At 43.8% G+C, this 26,124-nt stretch overlaps 1 protein-coding gene across 1 annotated transcript in view; it reads left to right on the forward strand.

Annotated features, from left to right (window-relative positions):
* The first annotated feature begins 422 nt into the window (after positions 1 to 422).
* The window catches only part of GPC1 (glypican 1), a 197,955-nt gene continuing 172,253 nt past the window's right edge, over positions 423 to 26,124 (forward strand). Inside the window, exon 1 of the mRNA XM_035132470.2 lies at positions 423 to 1,449. Within this exon, the coding sequence (XP_034988361.1) occupies positions 1,293 to 1,449 (157 nt within the window). The 5' untranslated portion in view covers positions 423 to 1,292. The remainder of the gene's footprint in view (positions 1,450 to 26,124) is intronic.

A 26,124-nucleotide genomic window follows, 5' to 3' on the forward strand; every position in this document is an offset into this window, starting at 1 on the left:
TTAATTCGCTTGGCAAGACCCAACGCTTTCCGATGGGAAAGAGAAGCGGGGGGAAAGGAGCGCTGCAGAAAGCGCTTCTTCTTTCTCCCGTCCCGCAGTAGAAAGTTGCAGCGTTGCTTCGGATCTCGCTGCTGCTGCTGCACATAAACGCGCCGGTTGCTTCTTTTTTGGAGCGGGGGGGGGGGGAGCGGCGGCGCCTGCGACTCAAACAATGAGCAGCAGCGATTTCTGAAAGGAGACATCCCACGGCTGAGTATGTTGCTAAAGAGGGGGCGGAGCATAGGTTAGGGAGCACATGAGGGGGGGACGCTATACCCTACTCTGATTGGCCGTCGGGAGGCGTGATGCCACGTCCGGCGGGGAAGCCCTGCCTTGCTGTGTGGAGCCTCCTCTTTTTGGGTCTGGCTTTCTTTGCAGGTGGTGCTGCTGCTACTGCTGCTGCCGCCGCCGCCGCCTTGCCGCCACAGCTCGCCGGCTGGATCGGACGCGCACCGAAGCGCGTGCCTGGCGCAGTTGTTCGCCGCTGCCTGGGAACAATCGGCAGCTCCCCCTCCTCCCTCCTCTTCATCCCAGCCTCAAACTTTGCCCATCGAAGCTTGCAGTCGTTTGCATTTCTCCTTGGCACCCCCAGCAACTCCCTCTCCACCTCGGGTCAAGAGATGCAGCCTGTCGTTTAATAATCATGCAGTAGTTCTGAGGATTTTTATATATTCTACACACACAAAAAGGAGGGAAACCGGATCGGTTCTTTTGTGCAAACCTGTCCCTTATACGCTCATTCTTCTCTCCGTGTGTGTGTCTCTGTGCCGTGAGAGCAGCAGCCGGCGCGCGGATTTAATTTCCTGGGATCTCCTTTTCGAGCGCTGCCCTCCAGCCGCCGCTTTCCTGAAGTGAAAACTCCTGCGCCCCTCGGCCGCTTCTCCTCCCTCGCGCCCCACCTTGGAAGCGACTTGACCCCGCGGCTTTCTGGGCCACCTTGCGCTCTTGCACCGCGCGGCGCCGCCTGCAGCACCGCTTCGTTTGGCTCGGGGTTGCATTGTTCCTTGCCCGCCCCTGGGGGTTTCCCCCTTTGCTTGTTGGAAGCGGAGCTGGGAAGGCAGGCAGAGGGAGGAGATGCCCAAGGGAAGGTGGAACTGAGCGACCGCGTCTCTCTCACCTCTCCGCAACCCGCCGGATCCCTTGTGTTGAGAAGAGAGAGGAGGAGGCGGCACAGCGAGGCCGGTTTGGGATCACCCGCTGCAGGTCCTTCTCCCTTCCTTTTTGGCGCGGGCTTTTAGGGCTACGAGGGCAGGATGCGTTTCTTCCCGTGGGGATTTTGGCTGCTGTGGGTCGCCGCCTCGTCGGCTCGGAGCGACGGCGGCAACAAGCCGAGGAGCTGCGCCGAGCTCCGGCAACTCTATGGGGCCAAAGGATTCAGCCCGAGTGGGGTCCCCCAAGCGGAGATCTCGGGTGAGTAGATGCGTCATTTTACTAGTTCTCTGCCTTCACCGCCGTTACCGGCTTTCCTGCCCCAGGAGCGCCGGCAGGACCAGCCCCCGCTTCTTGGACAGGGAACCGGAATGGCTCCTTCTTCAGCCCCTTTTGCCACATCTCCGAGCAATGTGGGTAGCCAGGATCCTCAGCGAGATGCATGACTCGGGCAGGCTTGGTAACTAATCCGATGGAGAACGGAGAGGCGCGGGGTTAATTGAGCCCTGTAATCCATATCTGAGCCTTGAGAGCTATCCCTAAAGAAGACAGCTGTCGAGCATGTGCAGAGTGCCGCTCCTTTCCTGTTGCGAGCATTTGTAGACGAACTCAAGTGTTGGGGCTCCGGGGGCGAAGGGGGGGCTTGAAGAATGCTTTGAGCTCCAGGGTTTTTCATTCTAAAACATGTGCACCGGGTGCAGGAAAGAGGTGCTGTGTACAGCAGATCGTGTATTGAACTCCACACTGCTTTGTGTTCTGAAAGGTAGGGATGTGTGGAGTGGGGAGGTCTTACTGATGCAATTTCTGTAATTCATCCATCTAACAAACCATTTTGATGTTGGTGTCTTAAGTAACTAGTTTAGGGGAAAGACCCGAGGCTCTTCGCCTTTCTTCTCAACCCCCACCCCCCTCTATTCAGCACCTTCCCATTTTTCCATTTCCTTTTGTCAGCTGCAACTTAACCACCACAGTATTTCCTGGAACTTTGTGTTGAGTTTTTGTTGAGACGGTTCTTGCAAAACCAGCATCTGCTGAAGATTCTGCTTTTGAAGGGAGGGTTGACAATCTCTTTCTGTGAGACATTTTCTTAAAACCAAGTTTTCACCAAAACACATCATTTCCAGTGTCACTGCCTCAAAATTGAGTTTCATTTGTAATATAGAGGGCTCTCTTGCCTCCTGCTTCCAACCCTCTGCTGCTAAGGGCAATGTGATATTGTGTGTGTGTGATTTGCTGTGTTTATAAATAAACAAATAAATCTGCCCTTAGCATAAGGCTGTAATGCAGTCTGGAGGATTTGAGCTAGAAGTGTGGTGTGGTCCGTTTGGATAATGAAAAACTCTTGTGATTGGTTTCAAAGTTAGAGAATGCCACAAGGTAATAAGAGAATAGATGGTGTGCTCCATCTTTTTGAGAAGGAAGAGGCTTAAAGACCAGCTGGCAATAAAAAGAAAAGAAAATGACACACAAATGCCCAGCTGTTTGAGGAAGTTAGCGGAAGATGCAGATTGCGGTAACTCCTGAAAGTTAGTTAGTTTATTTATTTACTTTAAAAGATTCACTTCCTCTGTATGTATTGGAGCCTTTCCATTTTAAAAAATTAAAACCTGTATCAAAACATGCAACATATGCAAAAATACAAAAGGTCTGGAGGAAATAGTTCATTTTAGCTGACTTGTGTGAACTTTTTCATTGAAACACAGCAGTAAGGTAATCTTAGGGTAGGCATCAAAGCCAAACGACAGCGTTAGTCCATTAAAATTATGCTCTACAGTCAATTTCTGACAGTTGGTTGTATCCGCTACTAGGGATGCTCAGAGTAGACCCTTATAAATTGAAACACAAGAGTAGCTTTGTCCCATTAATTTCAGTGGGTCTACTCTGAGTAGAATTTGGTTAGATGGAACCTGTTGTTTGCTCAGATGTAAATCCCACTGATTTAAATTGAACTTGCTGCTTCCAAATAAGTTTGGTTAGGGTTGCTGTTCAGTAGTATGCCAGGCAGACCTAATAGTTTTACATTAATGTTGAGGAAGCAGTTACATTAGGTGGTATTTTAAGTTTTGCTCAGAGTAGACCTACAGAAATGAGTGGACCTTAGTCATGCCCATTAATTTCAATGTATCCGAGTATGAATGATGGTGGATACATACAGCTCATAGTTTCCTTCATTGAAATATGGTGAGCTTTGAAAGAACGCCCCCTACAGAATGGTTTCAGTTGTCTTGTTAGTTTGCAATTGTTCACAGTTCTTCCTGGCTCCTTTGCTTCTTCAGGGATGAAATATTTTTTTACTTTGATAGTCAAGCATGATGTTCATAAGACTTGGACAAGTACTGCTTTTTAACTTTCTGCAGTGTGAGATTAGTTGCTCCCTAAGGCTGCAATCCTGTGCATATAGTGTTTGGGAGTAAGTTCTCTGGAAGTCATTGAGACTTGCTTCCAATTAAATATGCACAGGATTGGCCTGTGTGTCTTGTCCTTGCAGCTGCTCACATAGAGTAAGCAGATAGTTGAAGCGGGATTTTCCTTTTCTTGGCCATTTAAACCAGGGGTGGGGAACCTATGGCCTTCCAGATGTTGCTGGACTTCCTTCAGCCAGCAGGAATGATAGAATTGGAACCCTGCAACATCTGGCCACTGCTTCCTTATCCCCGATTTAAACACAGGGCTTAGTTCAGACTGCAACAAAACCAGAAGGGAGTTTTATTCCTATAAATTATACCAAATACAGACTGGAACTTTATCTAGGTGTAGCTCAGCAGCATTAGGAGAAAACTGAAGAACTCAAGTCTATATGGGTGCAATGGAATAACAGCACCATAGCATTTGGTGCAAGTTTACCTATTCAGGATCCCATTACTTTTACGCAGGGGTAGGCAACCTAAGGCCTGTGGGCTGGATGCGGCCCAATCACCTTCTCAATCCGGCCCGCGGACGATCCGGGAATCAGTGTGTTTTTACATGAGTAGAATGTGTCCTTTTATTTAAAATGCATCTCTGGGTTATTTGTGGGGCATAGGAATTTGTTCATTTTTTCCCTTCAAAATATAGTCCAGCCCACCACCTGGTCTGAGGGACAGCCCACGGCTGAAAAAGGTTGCTGACTTTAGTTTCTGAACGTTTTGGAAGTCAAACGGACTTCCAGAACAGATTCCATTTGACTTCCAAGGTACGACTGTGTGTGTGTGTGTGTGTGAAGTCTTGTTTACTATTTTTTAAAAAAAACCCACAGCTTTTAAAGTTTGTACCTACCTTCCTTGCCAGAAAGGTTTATGCCTCCAGGATATGATCATGCAGTAACTGATTCCACACGCACCCCGAATATTTTTTTGCTCAGGTATGGGTTTCATGTGTCTAGTCTTAAATCCATTGTCTTATACCAAGAATATAGAATCAAGAACAGTTAGAAGTAATGGGTTGGGCTAATTATAAGTATCAGTGTTGTGATGTCTGACGAATATATATGTAACTGACAAGGGTGTTAAACTATACCTTTTGATAGCATGTAGACAGGAGCAGTAATGTTACATACATACCATTATGAAAGCTGGTAGAGGAAGTACAGGGTGGAAAAATGAGAGAACGAGAGTGTGCTGTCTTATGAGCCATCTGCTTCTAGCACTGCCAGCTGTGTACTTAAAAAGGAATTCTTCATGTTCCTAGTTGGTGGTTGCCATATGCACTTCAAATTGGTAAAAATTTAGAAAGTCACATCTGTGTTGTGCTAATATCCGTCTAGTCACTGCTGTAACTGCTATATAAGAGTCAGTGTGTTTTGATAGAGCATGTGATTTGGACACTGGGAGCTGACATGCAGAAGATTTTATGGTGGGTTTTTTTGGCGTTACCAGATGCAAGAGTTGCAGGCAAAGTGAAGAGCTGTAAACTACTTTACTGCCAGCCCTGTTTCCAAATGTATTGCTTTCCCCACTGCATGGCATTGCCTCCTATTGCTGTACTCTTTCTCCTATCCAGCTCCCCTCTATACTCACCTTCTGCTTTCCTTCAAAACCTATTGGCAGTTTCTTCCCATCCCAATCAAGTCTCTGCAAATGCTTTATTCTTGTCACTGAATTCTAGACATAGTGTTCCTCCTTCCTTTCCTCTCTGAGACTCCTCATTAGGTACCCTTTGGAGATCGCTGTTGCTAGCTCCCTTTTTCCAGGTTCCCCCCAGCCCCACTATGCGGTTTGAAGAAGGAATTGGCAAGGGGAGACGGCTCTCTAGAGTGCCTGCAAATATGCAAATGCATTGCTTATCAAGAGCTATTTCTGTATCTGTTCACTTTCCCGAGCTGTTCTTAGAGCCGTCTGAGAGTTCCATATGCTTCATAAACTATCCCAGTCCCTGTTTCATATGCTTTTTTTGGCTAGAAAGCTAAAGATTCCTGCACACTGCTTTGCTTTTCTGCTGTGATGGCCCAGTAGGCATTGATGTAGCTGGGCTCACGAAAAACCTGAGGCTGCTAAGAAAACGTAGCAGTCCTTGACTAAGCGGACAGATCATTTTATGGATTGCTTATTGGCAAGCTGAAGGTGCGGCCAGATGGAGAGCTTTCAGAATGGAGAGAATTGAGCACTGATATCCCATAAGGATTTACATTGCAGGTGGTGGTAATTAATGATTTGCAGTCAGCAGTGTACAGTGAGGTAATCACACTTGCTAATGATCCCCAATTGCCCACCAGATGTTTTGCCTGCCAGCAGCCTGCACTTTGTTGCAGCTTCCAAATAGTCTTCAAGGGCAGCCCCACGCAGAGCACAGTACAGTAGTCCACCCAACACAACAGTGGAGGGGATTCTTCAAATACCATCTCTGAGATATCCTCCACCAGCTCAGTCAGGGAGGCTGCTGGACAGTGGGGTGGGTGGCATGCCAGCAGCATCCCTGCTCAGGTTTCTCACCTAATATGAGATACTGACCCTCACAACTGTTCATAGAGTGGATTGGCATTCTGGAGACTGGAATGGAGTCTCTATGGATGTAGAATCATAGAGTTGGAAGAGACCACAAGGGTCATCCAGTCCAACCCCCTGCCAAGCAGGAAACACCATCAAAGCATTCCTGACAGATGGCTGTCAAGCCTCCGCTTAAAGACCTCCAAAGAAGGAGACTCCACCACACTCCTTGGTAGCAAATTCCACAGCCGAACAGCTCTTACTGTCAGGAAGTTCTTCCTAATGTTTAGGTGGAATCTTCTTTCTTGTAGCTTGAATCCATTGCTCCGTGTCCGCTTCTCTGGAGCAGCAGAAAACAACCTTTCTCCCTCCTCCATATGACATCCTTTTATATATTTGAGCATGGCTATCATATCACCCCTTAACCTTCTATTCTCCAGGCTAAACATACCCAGCTCCCTAAGCCATTCCTCATAACACATTGTTTCCAGGTCTTTAACCATTTTGGTTGCCTTCTTCTGGACACGTTCCAGCTTGTCAGTATCCTTCATGAACTGTGGTGCCCAGAACTGGACACAGTATTCCAGGTGAGGTCTGACCAGAGTGGAATACAGTGGTACTATTACGTCCCTTGATCTAGATGCTATACTCCTATTGATGCAGCCCAGAATTTCATTGGCTTTTTTAGCTGCTGCATCACACTGATGACTCATGTCAAGTTTGTGGTTTACCAAGACTGCTAGATCCTTTTCACTTGTACTGCTCTCAAGCCAGGTGTCACCCATCCTGTATTTGTGCCTTTCATTTTTTTTTGCCCAAGTGTAGCACTTTACATTTCTCCCTGTAAAAATTCATCTTGTTTGCTTTGGCCCAGTTGTCTAATCTGTTAAGGTTAGCAGCTCCTTCATTGGTCTGGACTGCTGCTTCACTGAGTACCTACACGGACAGAGCTAAATCTCCTCGGGTCTCAGGGATGCACACCATCATATTTAAATATATAACATGTTTATTCTACTATTCACAATTGCCACATTTTGAAAAGAGACGATAGAGCTGGGAAAAGGGATTAGGGGTTTGTAACTCTTTCCACTTAAAAAGACTTTAAAAACTTTTCTCTTTAAAATCTTTTCTCAGTTGTTGTTTTTTTAAAAAAACTTGTTCTCAGAAGTAATGCCCTTTGATTTCTATGGGATATATTCCCTTTATAAGGCAGCAATCCCATGCATGCCATATTGGGTCATTTTAATTTAGAAACAAACAAAAAAAGAATCTACGATTAATGGAGAACATAAGGTGATGCCAACTTTGTGGAGAGAATGTATAGAAATTCTTTCAAAATTGCGAGGACCCAGAATCATCCCATAGAATTGATTGGATATAGGATCAAGGCAAGCAAAAGAAAATGTAAGCAACATACAGTATACATTCCTACGGAATAGTGTGATGACGGTTGTATCCTTTATAATGATTTCTATTGCATTTTAGAGTTAACAATAAGACAATTCCTATGTCTCTTGTGTGTACCGAAATTAAAAATAACAAGTAATTGAATTTTTTTTTAAAATGGTTTTCATTGCATTTTGGAAGACAATTGCTTTTTTAAAAAGGTTTAAATGGGACAAATTCATGGTTTTATGGCTTTTGCCTCTGAACAAAGATTCCATATATATAGTTAATGGGCTACAAATAGGGCTGTCAGATCACAAACTGGGAATCCTCCATATTTTGCTCTTGAGAGAGGGCTGTAAAAGTTGTCCCTATGGCCACCTTCTTCCACAGGCCCCTTTGCTTGCATTTCTTTATCTCCTACTTTTGCTACTCTAGGCAGAAGAAGAGGTTGGGCAAAGGAATTGATGGACAATGAGGAAGGGTTGGTCTGGCAGCTGCACCCTAAATAATACAATAGAGCACCAATCTGCTATGAGCTTATTTCTGACAACTAGCTGGCTGCCAGTGCAGGCAAAAGGCAGGAGTAGATGGAAATTTGGTCTGATGTTACGCTGCTTAATTGATTTTAAAGCAAAACCTGTTCAAGATAATATATTTAAGAGGTAAGATTTTTATCTTGCCCTCTTTGCTTATGTAGAAAGATGGTTACTTCTTCTCTTTGTACTACATCAAACTCCATGGGTGATTCCTAGCCCCACCTGGAGATGCTAGGAAATTGAAGCTGAGGTCTTCTACATGCAAAGCAGAATATCTATCACAGATGTAAAAGAAAGTTTTACAAATATTTCACACAGTTGCTGAGGTCCACATCAAGCCTATTAGTATATAGTATAGGAGGTTTAAATTACTATTATTAATATCATTACAGTGGACGCTCGGGTTACGAACGTGATCCGTGCGGGAGACACGTTTGCAACCCACAGCGCTGCGTCTTGTGCATGCGTGGGGCGTGATTCAGTCTTCTGTGCATGTGCAAAGCGTGATTTAGTGCTGTGCATGCGTGAGTGCCAATGCGTGAGTATCACGTTCGGGTACTTCTGGGTTCGGCGCAGGATGCAACCTGAAGCATTTGTAACCCGAGGTATGACTATAATGGTTATATTACTCTTTAGACAATGTATTTTCTCCAGATGTTACTGTTTCTTTGGATGAGGTAGGTAGAAACATGCTATGTACCCCTTATATCAGGACTTTTGGACAATTCTTTAGAAAAATCATTACCAGCTTTACTTGGCAGGCAAAACATTATCCAGTGCTGGTGTAGAATTCCTGCCTGAATTAAAACTGCCTGGTTATAATTTTCTGGGCAATTCCAGTATTTTCACGCAGTTGCAGATTTAATCTCAGTGAGGTCCAATGAAGGGCTGACTTGCCCTATAAACTTAGGAGTCCTATGACTGGGTCTGAAGAGTACTGAAATGCAGACATGCTTATGCAGGGGGAACATAGTTTTTTAAAACAAAATGTTTTAAATTGATTTGCCTATAAAGCATCTTGTTTGAATTTTGCTAAACTCATGCTCAAAACTCCCTTAGCTATGTGCCTCCCATTTGCATTTTCTATGGGCCTTTGGGCATCCTCTATCTTCCATGGGCCATTGGCTTCCCTAGGGAGCTTGCAAGTCTAATTGTTCAAAACACTTCTTCTCATAACCCCTTTGAACAAAAGTGGAAGTTGCCAACCATATTGCTTAACTTCATCTTTAAAAAAATAATTTGACCTAGATGAGTCCCTCAGAGTTTTGCTACAATGGCGTTGGAGAACCTCAGAGTTCGTGAATCCTCTCACTGAAATGAGTGGAAACGACAATATCACTCAGATTTTAAGTCATGGGTGGGGAACCCTTTTCAGCCCGAGGGCCATATTCCTTTCTAGGGAATGTTCTGAGGGCCACATGTCGATGATAGACAGGATCAGAGTCAAAAGTGCATGAAGGAACAATTGTAACATTTACACATTCACCTCTCTGTCTTCCCTGCAGATAAGTAAGAAGGATTATCAGATCTCAATGACATATTTCAATTGGGCAAAATCTCTCAGGGCCAGAGAGTGTGTACTGGAGGTCTAAAGTTTGCCGCTAGGCCTGAGGTTCTCTAGCCCGTTCTAGGATATGAATTCCTATCTAGTTCTATTTCTCACCTTGGAGATTTCTCTTGCCTTATTCAAACACAGCTTCTATTTTCGCATTCATTGCACCTGAATCCCTCCCCATTTCCACCTACCAAGTGCAAGTATTGCTGTGCCTTTTGAGATTCAGAATGCAATCTCAGGAATACGTAGCTATGAGTAAACCCTATTGAACACAGTGGGATGCAGTAAACAACCAAAGAATCTGGATGCACACCTCTTCTGTTTTAATGTGTGAGAATATTATGCAGCATTGTGATATGATACAGCAGATAGAACTGTTTGGAAGCATCACAAGATCGTTGCCAGACGGACATTGCTGATTTGCAGGACTATGTGTAGCGATGGCTTCTGACCATTATGAAGCAGCAATATTGCTTTGTTCTACATGGTATTGACACTGAGCTCAGATATTAGATATACTTATCCCTATCATAAGGGAAAATGTGCTCTCTACTTTATGCTGCTGTCAGTACACTTTCCCCTTCGCTCAGGTATGACTCCGTTGACTGCTGGCAGCCTTGAGTCAATTTTGTAAGAACGTTAATTGAGTAAAAACTGAAAAGTCCCCTTTAAATCAGCTGTTCACACATTCCCATATTTTTGAACAAACAAAACCACACTGATACTTGGGGTTCATTTTATCAAGCATTGAGAATAGTTAAAATCTCAGTTCTGCTGCAGTGAAAACCGAGAAGACAGCAGTAGGAATTCTCAGATTCTGGAGAGTGTTTGGGAGCATGTAACAAAAATAAAATTAAAAATTAAAAAATTGTCCAGTAGCGCCTTAGAGACCAACTACTGGACAATTTCATAGAATCATAGAATCATAGAGTTGGAAGAGACCACAAGGGCCATCCAGTCCTACCCCCTGCCAAGCAGGAAACACCATCAAAGCATTTTTGACATACGCCTGTCAAGCCTCTGCTTAAAGACCTCCAAAGAAGGAGACTCCACCACACTCCTTGGTAGCAAATTCCACTGCCAAACAGCTCTTAATGTCAAGAAGTTCTTCCTAATGTTTAGGTGGAATCTTCTTTCTTGAAGTTTGAATCCATTGCTCCGTGTCCGCTTCTCTGGAGCAGCAGAAAACAATCTTTCTCCCTCCTCCATATGACATCTGTCGCAGTGGCGTGGTGGCTACTCTAGAGTAACGACTCCTCACAGCTCTGCATTTTATCCTTTTATTGGTGCAGTCTATTTACAGTGCTAAAACAGTGCTATATACAGGAGGTCAGTACATGTTGTCAGTCTGGCGCAGAACGTCCGAATGGAGATTCCCGCATCTTTCTCCAGCAAAGTAGCCTGGGAATACTAAATCTCCTCCCTCGGCGCTTCTTACGCAATTCCGGGGTCGCCGGGATCGGTCTTCTTCCCGCGGTTTCCCTGCTTCCCCCTTCCGTTCCCAAGCGGCGCCGTGGCACAGCTATCCTGCCTGAGCCTGGGCTTCTACTTCCTGATTCCCCGCTCGAAACATCTCCCTCCCCGCTCCCACTTTCGCTGGGCGAGGAGCTCGTGTTCAAGATGGGAGGGGGCTGTCTATAGCTCCTGTCCCTCACAACATCCTTTCATATATTTGTACATGGCTATCATATCACCCCTTAACCTTCTCTTCTCCAGGCTAAACATACCCAGCTCCCTAAGTCGTTCCTCATAAGGCATCATTTCCAGGCCTTTGACCATTTTCGTTGCCCTCCTCTGGACACGTTCCAGCTCGTCAGTATCCTTCTTGAACTGTGGTGCCCAGAACTGGACACAGTACTCCAGGTGAGGTCTCACCAGAGCAGAATACAGTGGTACTATTACTTCCCTTGATCTAGATGCTTTACAACTATTGATGCAGCCCAGAATTGCATTGGCTTTTTAGCTGCTGCATCACACTGCTGACTCATGTCAAGTTTGTGGTCTACCAAGACTCCTTTGAATTATGGTGCTGGAGGAGACTCTTGAGAGTCCCATGGCCTGCTAGAAGATCAAACCTATCCATTCTTAAGGAAATCAGCCCTGAGTGCTCCCTGGAAGGACAGATCGTGAAGCTGAGGCTCCAATACTTTGGCCACCTCATGAGAAGAGAAGAATCCTTGGAAAAGACCCTGATGTTGGGAAAGATTGAGGGCACAAGGAGAAGGGGACGACAGAGGACAAGATGGTTGGACAGTGTTCTCGAAGCTACGAACATGAGTTTGACCAAACTACGGGAGGCAGTGGAAGACAGGAGTGCCTGGCGTGCTATGGTCCATGGGGTCACGAAGAGTCGGACACGACTAAACGACTAAACAACAACAAGACTCCTAGATCCTGCTCTCAAGCCAGTTGTCACCCATCCTGTATTTGTGCCTTTCATTTTTTTTGCCCAAGTGTAGTACTTTACATTTCTCCTTGTTAAAATTCATCTTGTTTGCTTTGGCCCAGTTGTCTAATCTGTTAAGGTCATTTTGAAGTGTGATCCTGTCCTCTGGGGTATTAGCCACCCCTCCCAATTTGGTGTCATCTGCAAACTTGCTCAGGATGCCCTCAAGCCCTTTATTTATTTTTTTAAAAAAATCAATGCCCTTTATTTATTTTTTAAAAATATATATTTATTTCGACTGAGTCAGACCAACACAGCTACCTACCTAGATCTGGGAAACATGTAGGTTCTTCCTATCTAAAAAGTCTTATTAGGGCTTTCCAAGAACTCCTTTATGGTTCAGAGATTTAGGGACACCATAGAACACCTGATCGTAATTATTTTCAGAACAAACTTTTGTGAACTATATTAAGTGTGCCTTTATACACTCCTTCAGTCTTCTAAGGAGTTGAAACTTAGTCTCCCAGGAGAAGTAAGAGTTCAGTTACACATTTTAAATTATCGTTTCAAGGTGTTGTCTCTGCCAGAGGAAAGATTACCAAAAAATATGCTTGCTAGAACAAATTCAACCCAGCATGGCTAAACCAAATACCTGATATCATAGGATACTGCAGATGATTCATACATATGCCCCCCCCCACCTCCAGAAAACTACTTTCACGGATGATGGATCTGGAAAGTGTGTTTCTAAGCAGGAATTCAGACTGATAGGTGCGGTGCACATGCAGAGTGATCTGTCTCTGGCTGCTGCTGCAGACTGTCCCTGGAATATTGTGCTTTGAAAATTATTTAATGGTTTTGAATAAATATGCTCTCTAGAAAGCTCTCGCCCATCTCGGGTTTCAGTTAATGCCCTCCACAGTTTTAGATGGAAGATATTGCAATACTTCTTACCATCTGCAGACATGGGGAAATGGAGGATTTGTTCTGTTGCTTTTTAACAGGGAATGTGAGGATCAAATTCCTCCCTGAGCTGTTGAAGCGATGTGAGCATCGATCTAACTAAATAGGAGAGAAAGAGAGAAATGAAAAGATTATTTGCTTTCAAATAATGAGTTTGGTCGGAAAGTGCTGCCCTTTCTTCTTCTTTGGATTAGCTGTGGCCATCCTGTCTCCAATACTACACAGCCACTATGGCTTGCTGCCATTGATAGACTTTTCCTCCATGTCTAACCGTAAAGCAGGCATAGGCAAACTCGGCCCTCCAGATGTTTTGGGACTACAACTCCCATCATCCCTAGCTAACAGGTCCAGGGGTTAGGCATAATGGGAGTTGTAGTCCCAAAACACCTGGAGGGTCGAGTTTGCCTATGCCTGCCCTAAAGCTATCCAAGTTTATGGCCATTAATATGGCTTGTGCAAATTCCATAGATTATAATTATGTCCTGCGTGAAATGCCTCCTTTTGTTTTTTTCCTGAACCTTTCAACATTCACTTTCACTGGATTGCCCTAGGTTCTAGTATTATGAGAGAGGAAGGAAACTTCTGCTCAATTTCTTCACACCGTTCCTAATCTTGTACACCTCTGTCATGTTCCTCATACTTTCTTTCTTTCCCCAAAAAAACTTTAAAGGTCCAAATGCTGTAATATTTCTTTTCATGTTTCATGATTATTTTGGTTGCCCTTTTCTGACCCACCCCCCAGGTCTGTGCCATACTTTGAATGTTCTAGTTATACACAAATGTGTTACGAGTTGTGTCTCAAACAAATTTGTTACTGGTTTTCTTGATGCAAAGTCAGAGGAGTTACTACTAATACAGTATATCATTGAATCTGCTCTTAAAAAGTATCACCTCGGTGTCCTGCGTTGTAAATATTTTGAGGCATACTGTATTGCAGTTTCTGCAGTGCTTCTGTTGGCATCTGTCACAACATAGTGCAATCAGTTAAATAATCGTTCCATAATCTTTATTTCATTCTATTCATAAACATGCAGAAACGACTAGATTGCCCAACTTTTCACAGTTTTAAGGTTTATTTTCTTCCTTTTCCCCTTATAGGACATTCTTCTTATAATACATCTACACTGAAACAAAAAATTTAGAATGCTGTGTCAGTGATGGATGCCGTAATGTCTTTAGCATTTCATTCCCATGGAGTCAGGTTACTTTCTCAGATTTAGTATTATGAGAAACAGGTGGAAGCTGCAACAAATTGGTGCAGCGTGGCGTGCTCCTGTTCAGGCAGGCAGCCAACCACTCCCCCTCCCAACAGATCCATCAGCCTTCCATGCCCACTGGGTATGCCCAGTTCTCATGGGACTGTTTTCAGTGGGTCTCCTTTGGGTTTGTTATACTGCTGCAAACCTTGGGCTTCTCCTAAGCCTGCCAATACCTCTCTCATACCTTTATAAGGATCCATACTTGGATAATGGGTTTCACATATAGGAATGTGCCTCTTTAGAGAGCAGATACTCAAATGCTTATCAGTGAGGAGTGACCAAACTGCAAGCTAGGGCAGTGACGGCAGTTTTCAGTAATATGTAGTCAATAAACTTTTAAAATAGAGCAGCTGCTTACATAACAAGATACTTAAAATGCACTCAGTTAAATTTTTTAAAAGACAGTGCATTAATCTCATCTGTACTGCTTGCCTGAAGGCCATAGAATGCATTTCTTTGTTCCTTCTTGGGTTTTTTTATATGCCAAGGAATAAGGGAGAACTTGTAAAAGTTCGGCTATGGCAGTGTATAACAAAACCATGCTTTCAAGTGCAATGCTGCTGCCTTTTTAGAAGTAGATTTTACAGTAGTTGCAACGGGACAATTTGATCACAGTTATACACCCCATCAACCGTTTATTAGGCTAAAGCACAGATGCTTTATGGCAAGTGATGTTGGCTTTCAGAAATAGCACTATTTTATAGAACTGTAAACTATGCTATATAATTGAGTCAGTATGCTTTAAAAAACATTATTTTATATTTTCGCCCTCCATTTGTGCCCGAATGGAAATCCCACCAACTGAAAATAATTATCGCCTCTTAGTGTATCGGCTAAAATCAAGTGTAATGTAAAAAGTATTTCAGTACTTACCGACTGCTGGGGGGACTGGCTTTTGGAGGGTGGGCGTTGAGAAGTAATTTTATTCTGTTGATTCTCTTCTGTTAAACATTTCAGAGGGGATAATTTTTAGGTACAGTAGGTGGCTGCTAAAAAGGCCTCTTCCTTGCAACGGAAACCCTACATGAGCTTCTCTTTGTCTAGCATATTCATTGAGCAACCATTCAGAGTTTAGCATGTTGGTACATGCTAGTGAATTGCTTTCACCTCTCTCACTCCTCCCTGCAGCTGGGAGCAACAAGCAGTGAGACGTGGCTTGCCATGACGTACCAGCAGTGCTTCATTGGGGTGAAATCCTATGTCCATCCTATCAGATCCTGTGGTTCTTCTGGCTATGCAGTCTGGGGAGGGGAGTGGGAGAAGAAAGTGAGGTTTCAACTGCTGAGCTAATGAAAGCCTCTCATTGTTGGGAACAATTAGGGCATTTGGAAATCAGTTTCTGTCCTTATGCTGCCCAAGGGCAAAATGTCAGGGTTGTCATTGCCCTCTCTGTTGCCCAGACAGCAAAGAATTTTGTTCTGGGGGACTAATTGGAGATTTTCACCCCTACCTTTATTAAAGAATCGCACAGCGTGAGGATGCCCAGTCTGGTCCCATCCTTTGGCCAGCTGTAGGAAGCTTGCATCCCCACCATCATCAGAAAGAACACTATTGTAATGTTTGTTTTCTACCCATCTCCCCATTGCCTTTTTCTTTTTGTATTCTGCCTGTGGCTTACTTCTGAGTAGAAATGAACAAGCCGGGGGGGGGGTGAGAGAGAGATGAGATTTTAACTGGGGTTTTTCTTTGATAGCACCAAGTTGCTACAAGCTGCGTAAAGTGTGCAGTTTGTCAGGTACATTGCAGGCAGGGTGGTGAGGGAAGAGAAGGAGCAAGATCACATGGACTCTGTATTTAGCCCTGCTGGAAGTTGGAACCACGTGCTGTGAATTGAACAGATTGCTCTGAAAACTTTGGGGAGTCTAAGGCAGAAAACCTGAAAAGCACCCCTCATCCATTGGTGCAAAATTAAAAATTAAAAATTATCATCTCTTGTTTTTTAAAAAAGTTTATAAAAACCTGCTGAGTAGTAGGTCTGGCTTTGGAAAAATTTCACATGATTGAGGCTTAAATCTTCTTTCCCTTCAAATGATGACAACTCTAGATAGCTGCCTCACCAAATAGATGTTTGTGAGTTTTCATCGATATGGATGGGAAATACAGTGAGTGGTCAACACTTGACAGCACACAGTAAATGTCCAATACCATCCTCTTTATCTATGGGTTATTGGCTTGGTTATATGCAGTTACAAGAACGGTTGCATAACCCAAGTCTTTTGTTTAAAAAGCATTTGCTCCAGTAAACCACACCTTATGCCTTCAGTGAAGATCCCCCTCCCCACTCCCTTGGATAAGTTTCTAGTGGGATTCCTTGCTTGGACAGCTTTTTTTAATATTAAAAAAAAATGGGTAAGGCCAAAACACTGTTAGCAAGTGTAAGCAGTAGGCAAGCAGTGATTTATGAGCACAGGGAAGTTTATTGTGAAAATAATTAATACTATTCATGTCACTCTGCAGTGCTTGATGATTCATGGATGTAGCTTCTTAAATATATATAACTTATCATCCCTTTTCACTTATCCACACGCCTGGATCATATTTAACTTGAATCTTTTAATAGCTGAATGGCAGAGGCTGCAATGCTCCCTCGCTCCCTCTGTCAGATTCATGTTCCACTCACTGTCTGAGTAACCCCAGCAAGGAAATCATCCACATTAGATTTCCTTCCAAGAAGATGTCAGCATACCATGTTTAACAGCATCCTGGCAGCATGCTGTAACACTTACGGTACGTGGTTTCTGCTTCCATCCAGTAAGATAGGGGATTCTGCTACATCAGGCATCCCCAAAATGCGGCCCTCCAGATGTTTTGACCTACAACTCCCATGATCCCTAGCTAACAGGACCAGTGGTCGGGGAAGATGGGAATTGTAGTCCAAAACATCTGGAGGGCCAAAGTTTGGGGATGCCTGTGCTACATCCAGAAGTTATTGTCATATTGGTTACTTAGGAGTAAGAATGACATTTTTTGGCTTATGAGTAGGGATCGATGGGTGGAATAGCATTGGGCAAGATAACCTGTGTTACTTGCTGGGTGAGGTATCTAATCAGTTATGGTGACAATACAGCTATAGTTTTTGCCAACCAGCACTTCCCAGCCATCGTTGAGAAGCCTCCGGTTAACAGTTTTGGCTGCTACTTTGAGAAGTTGCCATTCTAAGCTTGATTCAGTTTAGGGTTAAAGTGAGAAACTTCATTGGCATAATAAGAAGTATATTCTCTCAGCACAGTTTTTCTTTGCTTTGATTGTGTCATACAGTCGTACCTTGGAAGTCAAACAGAATCTATTCCAGAAGTCTGTTCGACTTCCAAAACTGCAAGCCAATCAGAAGCCACGGAAGCCCGTCAGATGTTTGGCCTCCAAAAATAGTTTGCAAACCGGAACAGTCACTTTCAGGTTTGTGGCGTTCAGGAGCCAAAGCGTTCAGAAACTAAGCTCTTCAACTTCCAAGGTACGACTGTATATGGGGAAACTTTTCCGTCTCAACCACTTGAGGTGACCATTTGAAAGTACAGAATGCTACTGAAATCCAGAATCCCCTCATCCCTATTGGATGTTTTCGTGATGTAACTGTGGGCTGCTTCTCTCATGCATTTTGGAAGCTGGATGTGTGTGTGCATTCCCTTTCCCCTCCATAGTGGTACTCATGTAAGTTACCTGCTGGTCTCATCATGTGCTGCTGTAATTAACAATACAGCACAGTCTCAGCAGCCTTCGTGGCCAGGTATGTGAAGGCCATCATCTCCTATGCTTGCTTCAGCTTGCCTGCTGTTGTTTGAAAACAATGTTCCACCTGAATTTTGAGTGGTGTTAACGTAAATATCCAGAACAAAGGATTAGGTTTGAATGCTGGCGTCTTGTATTAACATTGGAAGCACGCTTACAGGAAAGTAAATAGTTCTGTATTAACCTTCTGGCTTGTACTTTTCCTTCTTTCTCGTTTGGATTTTCCTGTTGAGCCATTTCTTCCAAAGTTGTTGCAATTTGAATGACTCAGGCTGCATTCAGTCAGCACTTTATTCTGTCTTTTTGGTGTCTCCTTACCTGTTAATTTCCACAATGTGAAGGCTGCTTCTGGAAATCTAGCTGAATCTAGCAGAAGTTTAGAGCTCATTTCTGTGTTAATTGTTTCTATACAAAACCATTTCCAAACTGGGAGACCCAGGTTATTGCGGCAGTTTTGTGCGGTATGTTTCCTACAGTTTGCATGGATCATGCCCCCACAGGTCACACAATGAAATTTTGGGTGGCATTTTGTCACACTGCACCATGAATCAAGTGGGAACAGGCACATGCATGCTCAGAAAGGGGCGGGTGACATATCCAATGATGTTCATTGTTGTGCCACAAAACACTCAATGGTGTGGATTAAATTTAGTGCAGCATGGCAGTGTGTCAGTCGAAAAGACACAGTTCCATAATGCAGCAGGTACTGCAGAGTAAAAGAAACGTTAAAAATCAGGACAGAAGCACTAGTACTACAACCATTAAAACTAATTCAATAAACCCCACTTCTGAAGGCAGCCTTAGCCATTCACAAACAGCCATCACTGTTGACTATATGAGTTAGTGAGGCAACAGAAGAAGATAGGTGTGGAACGCCCTCCCACCAGATGTCAAAGAGGAAAACAACTACCAGACTTTTAGAAGACATCTGAAGGCAGCCCTGTTTGGGGAAGCTTTTAATGTTTAATAGATTATTGTAGTTTAATATTCTGTTGTAAGCCGCCCATAGTGGCTGGGGAAATCCAGCCAGATGGGCGGGGGGTATAAATAATAAATTATTATTATTATTATTATTATTATTATTATTATTATTATTATATACATATTTGCATTTAAAAGTAGGATAAATGCATGATTCCCAAGTATGACATTAGAAATCTTTTTAATCTCTAACAAGGCCTATTCACCTTTCATTAAATGTCTGTTTCATTTATAGTTTATTACCGTAAATTTTCAGAAAAGATCCTTAAGGAACAGACTTTACCTCAGAAAAGTGAGATTGGTATGCTTAGAGGTGTGCTTCTTAGAGGTGTGTGTGTGTGTGTAGCTTATTGAAATTCACCACTAAATGGACCAATCCACTATTTTTTTTTCAGGGAGGGTGAGCAAGGGAAAAAAAGTACCGGTATTCTGACAAAATTTTAATCGGCTCTATGCTGTGTCAGCAAGTGCTGAGCATTTTGATTGAAATAATATGGTAGGTTATGGTCTAGCACACATGCCCAAACTTTTATGAGGGTCTCAGCTCACTGTTATCTCTCGAAAACCACTTGCTAATATTCCATTCCTTGCCCTATGGCATATCCAAGCTCTGAAGAATGGGTGATTCTTTTCGTTCCCAGGGCTCTTAATATCTTCTAGCCCACTTTCCTATGTGTTCTATTTCTGGGTCTTTTTAATTCAATTTAGGGAGCTCCTGGGAACAGTAGGTGGTCAGTGTTGCCCTTTCAGCCCATGCCACCCCAAAAGTGGGTACTGTATGGGCATGACCTCTGAGTTTGCACTGAGCCCATGCCTGCTCCCTATAGACTTCCAAGTTCATGTTCTTCTCTCAGTTTGGGAAAAGTCCATCATGTGATATGCCTCCTTACACATGATGTTAGTAGAAATAGGCAGAATGAAGGGAAAGCAGCCTGCTGCCTCTCCCTGAAAGAGAGATTATTCTCTGTATTCATTAACAAAATGTAGGTTGTTTTTAGAAGTGTGTAATTATCATATATTAAACTAGCTTCGATGGCTCTTGTTTCCTTTCCTGAAACTTCTCTGTAATTTTTCTTCCAGAGAATATGTAATATTTTAGAATATGTCATTAGTGCAGCTGACTGGAGAAGCAAATATTTCATCTTAGTGTGCTTTATCTTGCAGGTAAATGGAAAGCTGCTAATGTGAGATTTGTTTCTTTTTTTACCAATGAAATGTGCAGTGTACCATATTGCATGTCGCTGAATTCTGGGTCAGCTGTCTAGGGTGTTGAATTCTATCCTTATAAGTAGCATTCCTTTTTGCATTGCAGTGAAGCAGTCTCATGTCATAGTCATAAATTAAATATTTCACTCTTGTGACTGATAATGCTTAAGAGAGCACTTAGGTCTGAAATTCCTAAATATAACTGCAACATAAGTCATGTGTCTGTATCCCGCAGAAGTGATACCCAGCTTTATGATACAATTGTCAGCAGCTTTCCACACCTTAGCTTACTGAATTTGAATTGGCTGTTCACTTTCCATCTAGAAAACACCATTTATAAAGCAGCCCTTTAGAGAGGGTCCCAAAGTAGGCTAACTTGGTGTGAATCTAAGGACATATGAAATTCATTGATTATAAACAGTAATGTTGCTGAATTCTGGTGGAAGGTCAGAAACACCTACAGTATTTTACAATGAGTCAAAATCCCTTTGAATTTTGTCCAGGCCCCCAGTTGTGCTTGGGCTACTCTCCTTCCCCAAATCTTACCTTCCAGGAGCAGGGACAAAAGGCAAAGCATTGGGCGGTGATTGTATAAAGCCGGAAAGTCTTACAAATAGGAAGTTTCCAGTGAAAAGACTGTTGTACTTTGCAGTGTCTTGTAGACACTTGACAAGGGAACCACTGCTCTGTCCTCTCTCTAGTGCAGGGAGTGAGTGAAATCTCATTTTGGCCAAGCGGAGGATGCAGAAACTTTTCTGTCTTGCCTGTAATTAATGACTTTCAAAGAACCTCAGGGAGGAATGTATGTGTACTTGGGCAGCCTCCTCCTTGCTCACAGTGAGTAGAAATTCCAGAAGTATGAGATTTGGAATACAGCCACCCCTCACAGAGACACACACCTTCGAAATCCTGCCCCATGGTGACACCTTAAGAATTCAGACATGGCTTATAACCAGACTTCCATCCTTGCCAGTTTCCCAAGCAAACTTACTGTTGTGAGGTGGGGAGGTTCTCTGGAAGTACCGGTAGGGAAGACATTGAAGCATGCCAGCTCTCTTCTCTTGATAGAAAAGCAAAGAATTCACAAAAAAAAGCTAGCAGAAACAGTATTCATGAAAATGTGAGATGGAGTGAATTTGTCCATTTGTGAAGTGCTGTTGATTGTAACTCTCACATCTTAAAAATGCCATTGGTTCACATATAAGTATCTACCTGTAACTTCTCTAAGGTTTGAAATCCCTGTCATTTCCTCGTGTGAAGGAGTGATGATTCTACACTCCTGAGTCTAGGTGTTCAGCTATCTCCCAACCAGAGATGTTCAGCACAGTGATAGGTCCATCCTAGATGCCTTTTGCTGTAGGCACACAAAACCAGGATCTAATCTGAGCCAGGAAACCAGCTCTCTTGTCTGTCAGTTTCTTTCCCTTCTCACTCTCCCAGGTTTGTCGTGTAACAAGGCAAGGGGAAGGAGAAAAGCCCACAACGAAGACATCTCCCCAAGTTCTTGGCAGCCTGCAGCAGGGATGGTTAACCTGAGTTCCTCTGAAGGTTATCCATCTCCTGTCAGCCCCAGCTAACCTGGTCAGTGGACAAGGATGATAGAGTTGTAGTCAAGCCACATCTGGAGGGCCACAGGTTCCCAACCCCTACTCTCCAACGAAAACTTCTGAGCTTGCTAGAAGCATTGGCAAGTGAACTCTGGGACACATCATTTTTCTTAATTCTTCTTGGCTCATTGAACAGAAATATTATTATTATTATTATTATTTTTAAATGCACTTCCCAGTGCTCAAATGGGACTTTGCAGAAGGCAGAAAAAGCCCAAACTTTCTTTTTTTCCATGGCAATGGTTGGAAAGACCCAGTTCATTCTGAATTTGAGGTGGTATGGGGTTTGCTCACTGCTAATCTCTGCTATCCAAACTATTTGCTTGGTGGATAGCACACACAGAAAAGTTCTTTTATAATCCACCCCCTCTTTAACTCCCCTCAATTACGCTTACTTAATTACTGAGTTTAATTTGGTGACTAATGAGCTTTTCTTGCTGTGAGGCAGGCAGCATTTCAGCGTGTTTCAGAGATTGCTACATGCGGAACTTCATCTTTCCCCTAGAGCAGGAGTGGGGAGCTTGTTAACATGTTGCTAGAATAATAGAATCATAGAGTTGGAAGAGACCACAAGGGCCATCCAGTCCAACCCCCTGCCGAGCAGGAAACACCATCAAAGCATTCTTGACATATGCCTGTCAAGCCTCTGCTTAAAGACCTCCAAAGAAGGAGACTCCACCACACTCCTTGGTAGCAAATTCCACTGCCGAACAGCTCTTACTGTCAGGAAGTTCTTCCTAATGTTCTTCCTAATGTTTAGGTGGAATCTTCTTTCTTGTAGTTTGAATCCATTAACTCCATCCCCCTTCAGCCCCTGCCCTAAAGGCCAGTGGCCACTTGTAATCCAGCAACATCTGGAGGGCCACAGGTTCCCCTCCCCTGCCGAAGCGTGTGCTCACATCATTTGAAAGTGTTTTAAACTGTTGCTCAGTTGAAAAATACTAACACCACATAAAAGAGATCCAATTTTGATACCATTATGTTTCTTTACCTGTAAGGATTCAAAATACACCAGGCACCAGGCTCATTTTGCACCTGGCTACTGGCCACTTGTGACCAAGTGAAGATGCCTGGGTGCCAGCATGGCGCCTGATGTCTCCACCATCTGGAGGTGCATGCCTGGGCATTCTTGGATCTTGACTTTTTTCACACACACTAGCAACACATCCTATAGAATTCTATCCATTATATTCTATCTGCATAATCAGAATGAATTTCAGGAACCAAAAAGTTGTATTGAAAAATACGACTTTTGAGCCGTTTGGCCCCAAAAATGGAAACTAGGCATTCCGTTTTGGCGACTGTAACCCTGGTTTAAGGAGCCATTTGGCACCTAGCTCATATATCTGAGTTTCTTAACACTGCCTGCAAGTTTCACTTGGGTAACATTTTGTTGGAATGAGCTTTGGCATGGTGGGGGAGACAGAAAATCTCCTCCCATGAGATCTCTTGAATTCTAATGTTTTTTGAGTTGTAGAAAATTTCAGACCTTACCACTTGGTGTATAATTCAGAATAATTTTTTATCAAGTAAAAAAGGGTGAGTTTAAAATAACAACAGCATCTTCTAAGTAGGGGGAAGTTAGCACGGTGCCTTTCAGAAGCTGGATGGGACTGATGAGAGTTGTAGTCAACATCCCCTGGAGGGGTCTACATTTGCTATACCCCCTTTGAAGGCATTCTTGACATATGGCTGTCAAGCCTCCGCTTAAAGACCTCCAAAGAAGGAGACTCCACCACACTCCTTGGCAGCAAATTCACTGCCGAACAGCTCTTACTATCAGGAAGTTCTAATGTTTAGGTGGAATCTTCTTTCTTGTAGTTTGAATGCATTGCTCCGTGTCCGCTTCTCTGGAGCAGCAGAAAACAACCTTTCTCCCTCCTCTAAGTGAAGAGGTGTTGGGCTGTAAGCTTTTATCCCAATCCAATTCGTTGGTCTGTGGTTACTCAGTGGTGAAGGAAAGTTACCGTATCTCTGCTTATTCTCTATTAAGGTGTTTGAGCTGAGCACTGGAATTGAAAACTGGTTTCAGGATTAAGCTCTGCTGAAAAAGTAAGCCCTTGAACGGCTTTCAGGGCCCCTTCACATGTTGCAGTGTTAATGGGTGTTAAGCCACAGAGCTGGGTGTGTGTGTTCATTAAGTAGGTACCTCTGATACACATGCCTATAGCTTTCACTTTTGGAATGCCGTAGAAACATGCTGTGAGCAGCAATTGACTCCAGCTACCCAGCATGAGCTGCCGTGATGTTTGCAAGGTGAAAGTTTGTGTGCGCATTTTGCAAAGGTTGCTGCTGTTCTCTCAGGTACAGAATGTGAGCTTGTAATAGGTTATGTGTGAGGCCGCCCTGGCTGTGCAGTTAAAACTGCCTGGAGTTTTCAAATGGAAAAGAGAAGAATGTGGGTGTGAATGCTTACTGTTGCTAGAGAGCTCGAAGTCATTTAAAGCATTTTAACTTGTTGTGTGAACAAGCCCCTTGAGTCCTTCTACATATAAGTTGGGAACAGAGGATAGAGTTTAGCCCTTGAATGTCTGTCACCTACCTTCTTTGTAGGCTCCAGTGCATGCTGGGAATTATTTTCATGGGTTGAAAAGATGCCTGGAGTTGTGTTACATCTGTTGTTTTATTTGAAGACTGTTTTCAAGCCTATGGGAAGTAGGCCATCGGCGTATTCTTTTTTTTCTTGACAGAAAAGATTGTTTAATAAAATTGAATGGTGCAGCTGAATTTAATTATTACAGACAACTTTGGGGAGTGAAATGATAATGATATTTTCTGACAATTCTGCCCCCTGTCCCATGAAGGAACTTAAATTGTGTATTCTGAAGCTCTCTTGACACAAGCAAAGCTCTGGGGAGTAAACACCCCTGGGCCTGTTCAGAAACTGCTTCCCCCGCAAATAGAGAATCACTGCAAAAGCAGTAGGAGCAAACCTCTGACTTAGTCACACCTCCTGTCAACTCTTAGCATGTGTAGAATATCACATTCAGAATACGTTGCCTGCAGCATCTTTCAATCTCTCTTCCCAATCAGTCATCTAAAATATTTGTTGACTGCTTTAAAAGATTCTAGGGCAGCGGTTGAGAGGGAAGGTGGTTCGCAGGATCAAGGAGGTCCGTGTACAGCTGGATTCTAACGTTTTACATTCTATGGCAGCAGTGGACCTTCAGCCTGTGGACCCAATTAGGACCCTAAGGGACACAGGTGGTGCGGTGGGTTAAACCACTGAGCCTAGGGCTTGCTGATCAGAAGGTCGGTGGTCCAAATCCCTGTGACGGGGTGAGCTCCCGTTGCTTGGTCCCAGCTCCTGCCAACCTAGCAGTTCAAAAGCACGTCAAAATGCAAGTAGATAAATAGGAACCGCTACAGCGGAAAGGTAAACGGCATTTCCATGTGCTGCTCTGGTTTGCCAGAGGCGGCTTTGTCATGCTGGCCACATGACCTGGAAGCTATACGCCGGCTCCCTCGGCCAATAATGCGAGATGAGCGCGCAACCCCAGAGTCGGTCACGACTGGACCTAATGGTCAGGGGTCCCTTTACCTTTACCTTAGGCCAGCGCACACAAACCCATTTTGTCCACCAAGCCATTTTCATCTAGTCACGCCCATCTGCCAGTTGCAGCTGGGCCAAGAAAGAGTTTGCAAATTCCTTGAACCTGCAACTAACAGCTGGTTGTTGGTGCTCCAAAGCACAGTGCAGGGCTACTAGACAGTGCAGATCACCAGCTGATTGTAGGCTCTTTGCAGCTGAAGCCTCTGTAATCAGCTGGTATGTACTGCACTGGGGAGTTCCTAGTGGGAAGTCTATAATGTAGCCAAGGGTTCTGGAGGAAACAACTTGGATTCAGAGTGCTTCCTGCAGTGCTGTTGATTTCAAACTGCTTCCTCTGGAAAGAATGACACCACCACCCCCCCAGGCAGATCCAGTTCCCCACCCCTGATCTATCTGTAGCTTGGGGCCAGTAGGCATAATTTTGCTCTCCTCGACATATTAACTGAATGCATGAAAATATGTCCTGAGACAAGCATCTGATCTGGCCTCAGTTGCTCTCTTCTCTTAGGGCAGGAGTAGGCAACATGTCTTCCAGAAGTTGCTGGACTACAACTCCCATCTTCCCATGGTGGCTGGGGTTGGTGGGACTTGAACAACAACATCTGGAAGGCACCACGTTGACTGCCTCTGCCTTAGGGCAGTGTTTCCCAACCTTGTGCCTCCAGATGTTTTCGGACTACAATTCCCATCATTCCTGACCACTGGTCTTGCTAGCTAGGGATGATGGGAGTTGTAGTCCCAAAACATCTGGAGGCACAAGGTTGGGAAACACTGCCTTAGGGCATGCCATGGTGGTGAAAATTACAGTCAAATTCTTGAGTAGACGTGTATGTTCTCTTGTTTTTGTAATTCCTTTCTTTCTATTCTCCTTAAG

Source organism: Zootoca vivipara, chromosome 5 (assembly GCF_963506605.1).
Source record: "Zootoca vivipara chromosome 5, rZooViv1.1, whole genome shotgun sequence".
Classification (NCBI taxonomy): domain Eukaryota; kingdom Metazoa; phylum Chordata; class Lepidosauria; order Squamata; family Lacertidae; genus Zootoca; species Zootoca vivipara.